General features: G+C 36.5%; 1 protein-coding gene across 2 annotated transcripts in view; it reads left to right on the plus strand.

Moving 5' to 3' along the window:
• The window catches only part of LOC116530348, a 132614-nt gene that overhangs the window by 8584 nt on the left and 108209 nt on the right, over positions 1-15821 (plus strand). For both annotated transcript variants that reach the window (XM_032248404.1, XM_032248403.1), the window contains exon 2: positions 13286-13368. In XM_032248404.1, the coding sequence (XP_032104295.1) occupies positions 13286-13368 (83 nt within the window). The remainder of the gene's footprint in view (positions 1-13285; positions 13369-15821) is intronic.

Genomic DNA, 15821 nt, shown 5'->3' on the forward strand with positions numbered 1-15821 from the left:
AGGTCCAGAAACTTGATATTTTTGGTGTCCCAGGGCTAATTTTATACATGGAGAGTGATTTAAAATATAAAACAAAAAAATACCTACCCATCTAGAGCAAGAATCAAGTGGATCAGAACTTGATATTGGCCTTTGGTGTTTATTCCCTGGCTGCAAGAAAGCTTTGGGAACCCAAGTTTATAATGATAAATATGTTTGGTGAGTGTGAAATAATAAAGAAGAATAATTCATTTGATGATTTGAATGCTTAGTGGTTATCAAGCTATTATGCGTGACAAATCCATTGTCACAAGAGAGATATGTTTGTCAATAAGAACAACTATTTAGATAGGCTGGATAAGACACTGTCATCCCCAGCAGAAGGCATGAAGCAGTTAATCATTGAAGTCAGTTATTTGTTTATTTATTTATTTAGAAATGGAGTCTTGCTCTGTCGCCCAGGCTGGAGTTCAGGGGCACAATCTTAGCTCACTGCAACCTCTCCCTCCCAGGTTCAAGTGATCCTCTTGTCTCAGCCTCCCAAGTAGCTGGGATTACAGGCACTTGCCATCATGCCCATCTAATTTTTGTATTTTTAGTAAAGACAGGGTTTCACCATGTTGGCCAGGATGGTCTCAACCCGACCTCAAGTGATCTGCCAACTTTAGCCTCCCAAAGTGCTGGGATTACAGGTGTGAGCCACAGTGCCTGACCTGAAGTCTTATTACACAGGAAATACAATGGCCTCATGATTCTGCTCAAGTCAGAAAATTGCCCTTTCTATTAAAGATGATCTCTCCCTATTTCTTTATCAGCCCAATAACATGGAATGCAAAGACAACACATCACAAATATGGTAGAATGGTGATCACACACAAGAGAGGCAAATGGACAAAGAACAGAGAACTCATATCAGAAAGACATCAGACAGCCGAGGAGCCACGTGGAGAAAAAAGCCAGTGCCCAGAGAATATCGTGAGATGCAGGCATTTTGCAGAGCCTCAATAAAATCATTATAAATATGTATATTGAAGGTGAACTGAATAATTACATAAGGAGAAATTAATTCTGTCCAATCCTTCTGATGGGAAAAAAAAATTCCAGCAAAGACAATCATGAGGCAAGAATCATGTACCAGGCATAGAAGAGGTTTAGCAGAGCAAAGGCAACTACACACTTGTAACCATCACCTAAATCAAGAAACGGGACATTACTAGCACTCCAAAAATTCCCTCTGTTTCTTTCTAGTCACTAACCTCCCAGTGGTAACGACTCTGCTGAAATCTAACGACATAGATTAGCTCACCTGTTTTTATACTTTGTATAATTGGAATATATATCCTTTATATCTGGCTTCTACTGCTCATCTTTATGTTGGAGTGATTCATCCATACTTTTGTATGTAGTAGTAAATCATTCTCACTGCCCTTGGTATAGCCCAATTATGTGGCTACATCACAATTTTTTAAATCATTTTGTTGTTCCCAGGCCATTTTGTTGGAACAACATTGAACATTTGGAATATCGTTCCAAAAATTGGAACAACCATTTGTTCCATCCATCCAACAAATGGTTGTTCCAATTTTTGTCTACTAATAAGTACTGTTGCCATGAACATTCTAATACATGTCTTTTGGTGAACATATGCATACATTTCTAGTGGGTGTATGCCTTGAAATCCATTTGCTGGGTTACAGGTTATGCACATATTCAACTTTAGTGGTGATTCCCAGTTCTCCAAAGTGGTCGTATTAATTTATTATCCCACAAGTGGTATATGAAAATTCTTACTCCTTCACATCCTTGTCAACACTTATTTTCCATCTTAGCCATTTTAGTGGATAGCAAGTGTTATTTTATTATGGTTTTAATTTGTATTTCCCTGAGAATTATTAAACAAGCAATTTTCTATATGTTTATTTACACATCTTGTTTTATGGGACTTTTGTTCATTATGCTGTTGAGTTGTTCAACTTTTTCTTATTGACCTGTAGGTGCTCATTATATTCTAGATTTCTGTTTTTTAATCATATATATGTGTGTTTACATTAGATATAAATTAATATATGTTAATATTTTTCTCTCATCCTGTGGGTTGCCATTTCACTCAATTTGGGGGAAACAAAAGTTTTTAGGTTTAATGTAGTTAAGTTTATCACTTTTTTTCCTTTTGTTATTAGTGATTTTTCACTTGTTTATTTTCTGTTTAACAAAATATTGCTGACTCCATGGTCATGAAGGTGTTTTACTCTAAAAGTTTTATTATTTCATCTTTCAATTTATTTCTGCAATCCATCTGCTACTGACTCGTATGTAATGTGCAGTAAACATTAGAATACATTTTCTTCCATTTGAATGTTGAATTGACAGCACAATTTATTGAAAAGATTATCCTTTTTCCTACTGCATTGCAGGATCACCTTTATCATAAATCATGCCATCATATATGTGCAGATCTGCTTCTGGATTCCCTGTTGTGTTTCATTGAACAGTTATCTTCTCGCACCAGCACCACACAGTTTTTATTGTCATAACTTTATAATAATAATTTCCGATATCTCATATTGTAAGTCTTCTATATTTATTCTTCAAGAATGACTTGGTGATTCCCAGTTTTTACATTTTATATGAATTTTAGGAAAACTTGTCAATTTCTGGGAAAAAAGAACCTGTAGCTTAGATTTTGATCAAAATTGCATGGATGAATGTAGAACTAACATCTTTATAATATTGTCTTCCAATTACTATGATGCATATGCTTCCATTTATTTGGCTCTCCTTTAATTTTTTTCAATAATATTTTTTAGTTTTCAGTTAGAGATCTTGCACATTTTAAATTAGATTTATTTCTAGGTGTTTTGAATTTTTTGATGCTATTATAAATATGTTATATTTTCTATTTTTTCATTGCCAATATATACAAATACAACTAATTTTTATATGTCAACTGTATATCCAGCTCCCTTCCTATATTCTCTTATCAATTCTAAGAATTTTTCTTTAGATTCTCTAGAAATTTTGAATGTGCATGATCTTATTGTCTGGAAATGACAATTTTATTTCTTGCTTTCCAGTCTCCATGGCATTTGTTTCTTTCTTTTGCCTTTTGCATTGGCGTAACTTCCTTCTGCAATGTTGGATGGAATGATGATAGTGGCCATTCTTGACCCAGTTCCAATCTTGGGGGGAGGTTTTTAATATCCTGCCATTGAGAATGATTTTTGCAATGGATATTTTGTAGATATTCTTTACGAGATAAAGGAAGTTCTGTTCTTAATTGATTACATGTTTTCATCACAAATGGATGCTGCATTTATCAAATGCTTTTCTGCATTTGAGATGTTCATGTGATTTTACTTCTTTTTCTGTTAATGTGGTAAATTATGTTTATGGTTTTTGAATGGTAAGCCACACTTGCACACCTGGACTAAACTAGCTCTCCATTTATAGTATCAGTGGATTTGGTTTCCTAATATTTTGTTAAGAATTTTTAAGTAATGTTTATGAGAAAGATGGGCTTGCAATTTTCTTTCTCACAATGCTTGTCAGGGTGTTAAAATCAAGTTTATGCTATTGTAATTTTTTTTAAGTCTGGAAAGCTCACCTTCTGTTTCTGTGTTCTGGAAGAATTGTACAAGACATCTGTTAATTTTTCCTTAAGTGTTTGGAAGAATTCACGGATAAACTATCTGAGCCCAGACTTTTCTTTTTTAAAATAATGGGCTTAATTTTTTTAAAATGTATACTAAATTATTGATATTTTCATCTCTTCACCTGTCAGTCTTGGTATATAAATTTTGTTTTCAAAGAGTTTGTCTATTTCATCCATCCAAAGTGACAAATTTATCAGCATAAAGTTGTTTAAAGTATCCTTTATTGTCCTTTTGATGCTTGTATGATCTATAGTGCTATCTCCTTTTTCATTGCTGCCATTGCAAATTTGTTTTCTCTACTTTGACCTGTCTTCTTTAGATTTTGTTGTTTTTAAACAACTGACTTTGGCTTTATTGTCTTTCTCTTTTATATGTTTGATTTTTGTTTCTTTGATTGCTTTTATCTTTATCATTTCTTTTTGTATGTTTGATTCCTGCTCTTTCTCTACTTTCTTGAAATTAACAATTAAATCACTGATTTTCAGGCTTTTTTTTCTAATATGGAATTTAAGGCTATATATTTCCTTCTGAGCATGATTTTAGCTTCTTCACATGATGTTTCAAATGTAATTTTTATTAAGTTTAAAAACTATTTCTGTTTTTTTTCCTTTATCCCACAGATTATTTAGAGTATATTGTTTAATTTTGAGCACTTGAGTTTTCCTATTTTTGTTATTGATCTTTAGCTTACTTCCATTGTGGTCAGAGAAGACATTCTGAAAGATTTCAATATTTTGAAATTGAGACTTTTTTCATGTTGCAATATATTGATTATAATAAATATTCTTTGTGTACCTGAAGTGAATACGAAGTGGTCATTCATGGCGTTAGAAAAGATATGTTAACTGTGCTGTTTATATTTTCTTTATCCTTATTAATTTTTTATTTTTCACTTTTTCTACTACATGTTTGAAAGAGATGCATAATGCCTCCCACTGTGATTGCTGGTTTGTACATTTTTTTCTTGTTGTTCTGTCCATTTTTGTTTAGTTTATTTTAAAGCTGTATTATTAGGTGCACAGAGATTTAGGATTGTAATTATTTCCTATTAGGCTTAACTATTTATAATTATGAACGGTCTCACTTTATCTCTAATAATGTTTCTTGCCTTAAAGTTCACATTGTCTGTTATTAGTATAGCTGGACAGCTTTAGGCGCAGGGCCAGGTTTGTATTTGCGTGTATATTTGGCTTTTCCTTTATACACTGAATGTAAATTTAGCTCATTTACATTCAGTGTAATCACTGACATAATTGAGTTTATAGCTACCATCTTATTTTTTATTTTCTATTGAGTTTTTTTCTTTTATATTTCTTTTGTTGTCATTTTATGTTCTTTTTTGCCCTCTTTCCCCAATTTTTTTTTATTATTCAATGTTTTCATTCTAAAACCTTTCAAGTTATACATCTTAATTCTAATAGTAACTGTCCTAGAGATTACAACATATATCCTTGATTTATTACAAAATTATACAAATTAGAATTATACAAATTATTTTTGCTACTCCTCTGATATTGTTAGACCCTTAGACCTTTTAAATGATTTCTCTCCTGATTTTGTTCTTACCACACATCTTACTTCTACATAGATCTTATACTACAAAGGACATTATAACTACTACCTTGTATAATCAATAGTAATTTACAAATATCCATGATTTACCCTCACCAATGTTTTTTATTTCTGCCTTCGTGTCCATATTTTTCTTCTCTTTTCTTCTTTCTCTCTCTCTTCTTTTTTTTTTTTTTTTTTTTTTTTTGAGACAGGTGTCTCACACTTTGTTACACAGGCTGGAATGAAGTGGCTCAATCATGGCTCACTGCAGCCTCAACCTGCTGGGCTCAGGCAATCCTGCAGTCCTCCCGCCTCAGCCGTCGGAGTAGCTGGGACTACAGGTGTGTGCCACTGTGCCCACTATTTTTTTTTTTTAATAGAGACAAGGTCTTGCATTGTTGCCTAGGCTAAGATTATTTTCCTTCTGCCTGAAGAACATCCTTTAGTTTTTCTGAAAACATCTTTATTCCACTTTCATATTTGAAGGATACAATTCTAGGTTGGCAATTATTTTATTTAAGGACTTAAAATTGACAATATTGTCCTCTCGCATCTAAAATTTATGTTGATAAGTCAACTATGAATCTCACTGTTGCTTCTTTGAAGATAATTTCTTTTTTTCTTCTGGGTGCTTTTATGATTTTTTTCTTTATTTTCCATTTTCAACAGTTTGACCATGATGTGGTTAGCTTCAGTTTTCTTTGTTTATCTTGTTCCTTGTTCTTACGTCAGTATGTAGATATTCTTCCCATTATCTCTTTGAATATTGCTTCTCCTCTATTCTCTCTCTCCTTTTTGGAACTCCAATCATATATATGTGAGAAGTTTCATATGTATCTTGTTCTTGCCATAGTTTCTATTTTTTTTTTTTTTTCTCTTTGTGCTTCAGGACTAGATACTTTCCATTTATCTGGGTTCCAGGTCAGTGATCCAGCCCATTATTCACTAATCATGCTGTGTTTCATCTGCTGTATAACTTATCTATTTGGGTTCCTAATTTCAATTTTTTTTTTATGTTTAGAGTTCTAAAATGTATATTTGATTTTTTCACAGATTGCCAACTTTCTAGTGAAATTCTACTTTGTATTCATCATTTCACTATTTATTTTTCATATTAATTATAACTGTTACAAATTCCTTTTCTGGTAACTCTAATTTTTGGCCCAATTGTGGGTCAGACAGATCTGAGAAGCTTGGTTTTTTTGCTCTGTCTCAGGTACTTTATATTTAGTGTTTACATTCCTAGCCAGGGAAGTATTTATACAAACACTCTCTATATTTAATGACTCAGTTTAAGAAAATGCTTACAATAATTGGATTCTCCTTGTTTCTGAACCAAGTTTTATATCAAAAGACCACATTCTCATCTCGAGGAGAGTCAGTCAGTGTCTAAGCATTCCTGAGCACTACACTTGTGCCTCAGTGTTCCAGCCCCACAGAAAACCCATTTCTGTACAGCATCATATCCCATAGTCAGTAATACTTCTAGATTTTTAGGAATACTTAGTGTCATTGCTATTTAGAGATTATCTATATCTTATACATTAGATAAATGTGCTCTGATAATATAAATGTTATTTGAGCTAACTGGATAAACTTTGATTTCAATAATTGTTCATCTTTAAAACTGTTGGGCTTTGTCTTAGGACTAAAGGATTATTTGTCTTCTCTGTCAATATGTATAATACATGTTATATATTATATCTATATAAATAGAAGATAGTAATGTAATGTTCACATAAATTAATTCATCTATATTTAGCTTCCTCTGTTTCCTGTTCTCTTAAGCTCATTGAGGGCAGAGGCAGTTTTCTTGTATCTTGCCACTCTGCAGCACCTAACACAATACCTTTCATAAACATAATCTGGGCTTAGCAAATCTGTGGATTGGATTCACTTGCAAAATCTACCCATTGCTTTAAGAGAAACCAATAATTTAAAAGTAGACTTTTCAATGAAAGGATATTACAGATATTACTTGCTTTGTTTAGTAATTGTCTGCTTTGGAGATGTGTTTGCATTTCTAATGAGTGCTTTAATTAGCTTCTATTATCTATATTAGAAAACAAACTTAGAATAGTGCCACTGTATGCTAGTTTAAAATATATTTGAGAAGGAATTTGATTAAATAATTACCAAAAAGAGATATGTAAAACTGTACAAGATATCTTTAGCAGCAAGATCAGGCAGGCAGCAATATTGATTTTTTCAGTAAAGTACTGAATATACCCAGTCAAATTCAAACACTTACTAGATAATATTTTGCAATTTTCAAAAACCCCTAACATTTAGCCCCTCAGTTCATTCCCTTAATAACTTGATAAATTAGGCAAAAAAGCAAAGAAGTAGAGGATCATGGGAGGCAAGGATTTACCTTTACCCACATTTACATTTATATTGTCAGAGTCAGGACTTGAACTGAAGTCTCCTGAGGCCTAATTTGATCCTCTATCTGTATCAACTAGAAATACCTAAAATAACTCATATGTCTATAAAGATAAATGTACCTGTAGAAAATACATCTTTCAAAACACATATTTAATTACAACTTCTTAAATGAGCACCCTCTTCCTTTTTCTTACAGCTTTTTATCCCTACCTAGATTTTAAAGAATCAAAACGCACGTAAACATCTGCCTAGAGCAAACACAGTCCTCATGACTGGAAGCTCACATTAAAGCCACGCCTATGGGAAGAAGGGAAGGCAGGGCTGATAATATTTTGTTTATTTTAGTCCTTCTGCTTAGTTTTTGTTTCCAGGCACTGGACTGAACTTATTTTTCAGAGCCAGAAATTATCATTGTTTTTGTATCTAAATTTGTTAATACTCTGCTTTTAGAAAATTTTAGGTACAGTGGATTCCAAGAGTATCTTGGGAACTTCTTAGTGGTGAAATCTAAATTGTGGTTCAGTGAAGAGCCAATGAACACAAACTCCAAAGAGCAATTGGTACAGTAAACTTTTGGAGGATATAAGACTCTTCTGCTCTTCTAGCATGAGGCACAGAGTAGGTGCTTGCTAAAGTTAATCGGATGAATGAATGAAAAATACCTTAGTCCCTAGCATGGTCCCCTCAGTTCACCCAAAGATTCTCTGTGATTGCTGTGCCATTATTAGAGCAGCAGTTTATTTTCTGTGCAATTTGCAGAAGAAGAACCAGAAACCAAATTGCTATCCATGCTCCAAACACTATCCTTAGTTTATGCCATAGCAAATAAGGTCCTGCCATTTTCACATAAGGCTTGCCCCATGCCAGTCTATGAAAAGGAGGGTTAGTAGTTGACATGCTTTGGTGCATGTATGCTGCCTCCCATCTCAGAGAATTCCTGCTATTCACAGTCACTGCTGGAAAGAACAAGCCTAAGTGGCCCTGTCCCCACCCCATGTCTGCCTTGCCCCACTCCGATGAGACCAGGGCTAGACTCATGGGCCACAACAATCAGACTCTCTCTTATGATTCTGAGCCAAGTTATGGAAACTACAGCCAGTAACTGTGGACTGCAGCTGAGCACTACTGTCCAGCGAGGGCTGAGGTTGGCGCCAATGCAAGCTGAAGTCAAGGACAATCATAGCTGCTTAAGAGCAAGATTATTAATAAACAGACAAAGCCAAAGTCTATCGAGAAAGGAAATTAGATATGCTTTTAAAAAGTAAAGAGTATGCAACACTCACAGGGAATTAATAATAATAATATTTTTTGAAAGCAAAGACAGTCAATAGAGAAACAACCAAAAAGAAAGGAGAGAAAGAGTCAGAGACTAGAGATCAATCGACCTGAGTTTCTGACTCTTCCTTTCCCAGCTTTGGTCACTGTGAAGTCCAGCTGGACTTTGTTTCCTGCTGGAGTCTGCAAAATTGCTGGCTTTATCTTTACAGTTAACTCCTGTTTTTAATTTGAGTTAATTTGAATGAGATTTGATTCCTAGCAACCAATCAATTCCGACCAAGGGACTTCCTTGTCCCCTACTCTCCTGGGAACTAGGTGCTTCAGCTTGGCCCTTTTCTCTCCCGTCAAGGAAGAACGGGATCTGAAAAACTTTCACACTGTCAAATACTGAGTTTGCTGACTCTTCCAGTAACATTTTAGAAGAGCACAGCAGTGAGAAGGCCACATGAAACGGTAAGGAATAACAATTCACAATACCATTTTTGGCATCAGTTGTAATCTATTTCAAGAGGGGCACCAGAACACATTCTATTACCTCAGTAGCAGATCACTCACTATCCCCATTTAGATGGCTACTTACCATCACACATAAAGCTTTTCCTTCCTCCCACACTCCATTCACCACTTACTATATAAGCTCTTCTGTCCATTGTAAATGCCTTGAAAACGAGGATTGTCTCCACTGTCGTTGTATACTCACTGCTCTCACACTAACAGAGACAACACTCATTTGAATGGATACATGTTCTACATATAATTCTAATGGATATTCCTTCTGCTTCTCTGAGAGTGAATATTTTGAAAACTTTTGGGCTGAATATTCAGATAACACCTCCTCAAAAACCCTCCTTTTCCCTTTTGCCACTCCCTCTGCACTTCTGTGTGTCCTTGCACTTCTGTGAGACCTCCTAAAACTGAAGAGAATGAGGAAGACAAGAAATTTGTATTAGCTTTTTCTTGGTCTTGGGGGAAAAAAAAGACTTAGAGATGTCCCAGTCATATTGATAAAGTGTTGATTAAAGAAGCCAGTATCGGGCGCGGTGGCTCAAGCCTGTAATCCAGCACTTTGGGAGGCCGAGGCGGGTGGATCACGAGGTCAAGAGATCGAGACCATCCTGGTCAACATGGTGAAACACCGTCTCTACTAAAAATACAAAAAAATTAGCTGGGCATCGTGGTGCGTGCCTGTAATCCCAGCTACTCAGGAGGCTGAGGCAGGAGAATTGCCTGAACCCAGGAGGCGGAGGTTGCGGTGAGCCGAGATCACGCCATTGCACTCCAGCCTGGGTAACAAGAGCGAAACTCCGTCTCAAAAAAAAAAAAAAAAGAAGCCAGTATCAGCAATTGAAAGGGACTTTCAATTCTGCCCTACCTCCCATTCCATCTGGGCATCTCCAGCATCAGCCCATAGTTTCTCAGACTCCAGTCCATTCCATGCCATTCATCATGCTGACTTTCCGATGAAGACACAGAAGACAGAGAGCACATTTGCATCAATGCAGGCACAGGTGTATAAACCCAGTGGCTCCAAGCGACTACACTGTGCAGTGTTTACTTACTTGGAAAAAGGGCCATTCTCACAAATTCTATTTAAGGCCAATGAGGAAATATTAATAGAAACTCTTGAATCTAGGACTATTCATAAATCTGTTTTAGAAGAATTATTTTCATTCAGAAAGGACCACAGTTTTTGACAGACTGTGATTAATGTTTTATTTCCCTTTTCTATATCATAGAAGGCAAGGGTAGTATTCAGAACACTCAAAAGTCATATACAGAAATAAAAGAAAATGTTTTTGGCATGCTTGGATCTCTATCATATTATGTTCTTGTCTTTTCTGGTACAATTGTAGGATTTATTTTCTAAACATTCCAATTTTACAGCATGAGTCATTGTTAATGTAGAAACCAACTGAATCATCCATCCATCCATCAATGAATAGTCTAGTCTTTTTTCTTCTATGTGCTTATCATTATACTGAAAAAGATATTAGGAATTCTTCCATTTCAAGCACTCTCCCTTTCAGTTATTTTTTTGGCTTCACAGGTAATATAGTAAAGCTATCATTAACTTGGTGTTAGTTCAGATTTCCATTCAAAACACTGAGTTGGAAACTAAAATCAAGTGTACTCTTCAGTATCTCAAATCTGATATCTTCCATGCAATTATCATCATGAGCCCCCTTTCCCATTATGATTATATGAAGATTATATGGGAAAATATAATCAAATATATTGTAATATAGATTACATGGAAAAAAACTGTGAGTTAAAAGGAAGATTTGAAATATGCATTATTTCTAAGATAGAACTCAGATAAATCATTTGTCCTAAACAATAGCTTCTTTCTAAAGCACTGTGATATTGACTCCCAGGTAGTTCCCAAGAAACTAAATTGCTCTTACCAAATTATCCTTTTAATACATCCACGTTATAGACTCGTCAACTAGCTATTCATTAAAACGCATGGTCTACCAAAATCATATTTTAACATCATTAGCTTTTAAATACTAGAAGCCATTTCAATGCTTAGAAAAGTCTGGTGAGCATGATTACATGTAGAAACTTTCAGATAGAGTATATCCAAAAAATATAAGTGTATTAAAAATGTAAATATATTTCAGATAGGATGTATTCAAAAATGCAGATATATTGATAGACTTTGCCACTTTTTTGCAGTTTCACATCATGTCTTTACTTGTAATAACAGTAATTGCTGCAAGGATAATCAAATACATTCCCATTCCCCCATCCCTTTAACCCCAGTATTGTGTTATACAGTTTTCCATCCAACATGCTGGCAATCTGCAAAGCATCTTTCTGACATCAGGAGGAGTGTCTAGATTTCCTTTCAGGGGCAACACATTTTGGTATTAGGTTGAACCATAAAATTCCCATTTTTGGTCAGAAATGATTGACTACTGGCAGTTTCATATGATGCAAGCTAAATTGCCTTCCTTGGGTTTGAGTTGCAGTCCTGAGAGTCCCTTGTTTGTCTGCTTGGGCCAGTTACTTAACTGCTGAGGCTTGTTGTGTAAAATGGTAATAACACCTGCTTTGTAGGATTGATTATTAACTTAACATAGAGGCTTAGCAATGACGTGTAGGAGCCGTGACTGGAAACAGTTATTGTTCAAGAAATAGCTAATAATACAATATAATTACCAGTATAAGTAGCTTAGAAGAGTTTCCTCACTTTTCCTTTAGCCATTTTTGCATATATGGTGAAGGTAATGGTTGCTATGGTAGAGAGAAATGGAAAATATTTGTTAAACAAGCACAATTTTTAAAATCCCGATAATGTTAAAGGCCTTTCATTCCTGTCTTGTATGCTCTCTTATGTCCTAGTAAGGTCACAGATAAAGTTTGACACACACTCGGTGGAGTGTCTAAATAGGAAATGTACTGAAGCAAACCGAGAACAGAGTTAAAAAAAAAATCAAAGCACTGAGCAAACATTCTGAACTTTTGGCAGAGGAATCGGACTGTTTGAATCCCCATGACTCTTTGAGTTATTAATAGTGATGCATTTGCCATATTTTGAGCAGATATATATTTATGTCACGCACTATCAGTGCGTGAAGACTTTCAAGGCTTTATGGCCATTTAAAAATGTCTTACCTTGGAAGAGAACAGGGCAAGGAGAATGCCATTTTGTCATCTGTGCAGCACCTAACACCCTGTGCTCATTAAATGCTATGGGAAAGATGGGCACTACAGCAAGACCTGGAATGTAGCTCCCATCTGCTCTGCCAGAAGCCATGATGAAGTCACGAGTTGCACAGCAGTAGTAATTCGCAGCTATTTATGACCATTTTAATAGCAAAGGTCTAGATTAGAAGGCTGAGTTTACATGCTGTGCAGCGGAATGGTTCCATGAATCATTCCCACAGTAACTTTTGGTCAAACCAATCAGCCAAGTAATGAAAAATGAACCAGTTGTTCTTGAAGTTGTGATTAATAGATCTAAGTTAGCCTCTACTTTCCTGATCCTCTTCCACACCTGAGACAGAATTGACTCCTGCTCCATGCCCACAGACTTTCCTCCTCTGTCTTCCCAGCAAGCCACAGCCCTGCTACCCTTTCTGCACCCAAACTCAAAACCCTAAGACATCAGGTAAGGTAAAGGAGCTTTGGAAACTCTGTAGAGCACCTGTGCACATAATTAAGGAGACATTATTTTTAGCACATGTTTATTTTCTCATTGTCATTGCTCCATTATGTGACTTCAATTAGTGACCCTGATGACTCATTTGCATCCAGATCAGTAAAATCCTTTCATTTATTCCTTTAAACCGACTTGAGGTTTTAGTAATTATCACTTTTATACAGCCTAAAGATCAGACTATTTCCTTTTGTTTCGCTAGACAGTTAATCCCCTCATTAAAGGTGATGGAAAATGAATAATTAAACAGGCTATTTTCATATTTCAGGTAATGAGAGGCCCTAAGATCCCAGAGGATGCCGTAAGAGGAAAAGTTAGGAGAGTGTTGAAGACTCTGCCTACTACAAATATGTGAGTTTCTGTCCCCTGGCCTCTTGGTAGAAAAGGTTTGGCGAAGGCTCTTCTAAATTGAAACAAAACAAAATGAAAACCTTAGTTATTGGGCTATACTCTGATAGTTAGTAGCTGTGTGACTTGGAGCAAAGCAGCTAACCTTTTGACACTAAAAGTTTTCTCAATTATATAACAGGAATGGTAATGGTAACCATTGTATGAGCATTCAATGCATGAATGAGTGACAATACTTACAGTGTCTACCACATGGTAAGAGCTCTGTAATGTGTTAATTATATTATCATTTTCATTATCACCAAGGCAAGTTATCTGAATGCTGTGGGTATCAGGCCTCAGCCAAACGACCACTTGCAGAGTGTCGAAAAGTTTCTTTTGGTCTACTGGGGCAAGGATTAAGAGTAAATTATGCTTTACCCTGGAGGGAAAAAAACCCAAGTAGCCGTACCTCTAGGGTCTTAGGGAATTGAACTTTCACCAAACCTCTTCTAATTACTCTAAAAAGATTTTTTTGAGGGTGGAGGTGGTAGAAGGTAGAAAACCATAATAGTCAGGACCCAGATGACCACACTTGGTAAGTGAAGGTGAAGCCACCCACAGCAGCATCCACTGGTGCAATCTGAATCCCTGCCTCTAATCCCAGGCCCAACAGCCTCTGCCCCTTCCTCACATTCTCCAACTCCCAGGAAGCCGGCTCACCTCGGGCTTCCCCAGCCCTGTAGTGTGGGAGACTGGGCAGGGACCTCCTTTTGTATTCTTGACTCCTGTCTCATTTGGCCATGTTTTAAGGAGAGCTTAAGCTCATGCCGACTAAAAATGAACTCACCCTGCTAAGGAAATCCAAGCCCCTTGGGAAATATCTCTAAGTATAATTTAGTCATTTCTTTTGCTGCTTCAGGCTGTGTACCTTACAAAGCAGAGATAGTGCCCTTCAAGATGCAGAGTTCAGGGAAAGCTGCTAAACAGAGTGGGTGGGAGTCTCAGCTGAGTTTGGAAAGATGACTAGGGTTTGATTGACAGAGTGAACTGCGTGGAGGTGGGAGATGTTTCATGTAAGTGAAGAGGAATGTGCCTAGAACAGGGAGGCTGAAATAAGCTATATAAGGGAGTACAGGTGGCTAGATCTGCTTAGAGACACAGACCAGGGCAGAAAGAAAGGTCCGAGGGCTAGATCAAGGTGTTGGACTTTATCCTGCATCAATGCAGATGGTGAAGGGTGGAAGCAGTGTTTTAGAAAAGAAAAAGTGTGTAGTGCTGTGCATGCAGCATTGGTAGAAATGGGCTTGATGGGAGGAAAATTACTTAGCAGACTAGGGCCTGAGGTTATGGGGACCTATGAAAAGGCAAATAAAATGGATGAGAGTGGTGATTTGATTATACACACAGGGGGTGGAAACTGCTGCTCAAAACTGAGTCTTAAAATTTGTTATGTCATTGCTTTACCCAAAATAGTCGATCCTAGTTGGATTTTTGTGGGGAATATATTTTGCCCCTTTAAAGAAGGTTCTAATAAGAAGCAGCTTTAATGCTGCTTGTGGAAGGAAACAGTCACCAGGAGAAAGAGTGAACACAGTGCATGAGTAAAGGAGTGATGGAAAGTGACGATGGCTTTTGAAAGAACGCAGGTGAATTGACACGTATTATGACAAACACAATCTTACAGCAACTTCATTCTCTTGTCAATATTGGGAAATACTTTCTAGATATTCTAATAATGATGCAGTTAGTAGTGTACAATTTTTAATTTAAAAATTTATAACACAATTACAAAGTTAAATCTGGAGGAGAACTTAAGTATCCTGTCATCATTTTATAGAGGAATTAACAAAACCAGAGAGTAAACAACGTACCCACAGCCACCCAGCAGGTGTGTGAGGAGTCCATTGCCAGAAGGTAAATACTTTGCTCCTGGCCCAGTGCTCTTTCTCCTTGGCCCCAAGAGTCCACAAAGACCATTTTATTTATTTATTTTTTAAAATACACATTGTTATCAAAAAAGTACTATTTTTATAGCTGAAGTGAAAGAGTTGGTGTTTTCCATTTTCTCTTTTTAAAGTCAAGAACTGTTTTCTCAGATATATTATTTGCATTTTCCTTTACTGCATTATTTTTCTTGTTTGTAGAATTAAATAATTAACCTTGAGGTAATCTTTGTGTTAAGACTCCTTAGCCTAGGGGTGTGAGTTGCCTAGTGGGAAGAAAAGTAAGTGCCTAGGGGAAAGTACAGACTTCTAGGCAATCCCCAGCCCTCTGGGACCGGCCTCCTGACCTGGTGTTCAGGATAAGGTGAAGTCATGGAAAAGCGGCAGCAAATGCGCCTCTCAACTTGCCTTGCCCATGATGACTGACATCCCAGGCCCCAGAGTGGAGGTGCCCAACCTCCTCATGGGGTCCCTGGGCACCCTCTCCCCGGAGGGGGACACCTCCCCACAGGGGACCCATCAGCCTTAGTT

Source organism: Sapajus apella, unplaced genomic scaffold (genome assembly GCF_009761245.1).
Source record: "Sapajus apella isolate SASKATOON/1434 unplaced genomic scaffold, GSC_monkey_1.0 scaffold66, whole genome shotgun sequence".
Classification (NCBI taxonomy): Eukaryota; Metazoa; Chordata; class Mammalia; order Primates; family Cebidae; genus Sapajus; species Sapajus apella.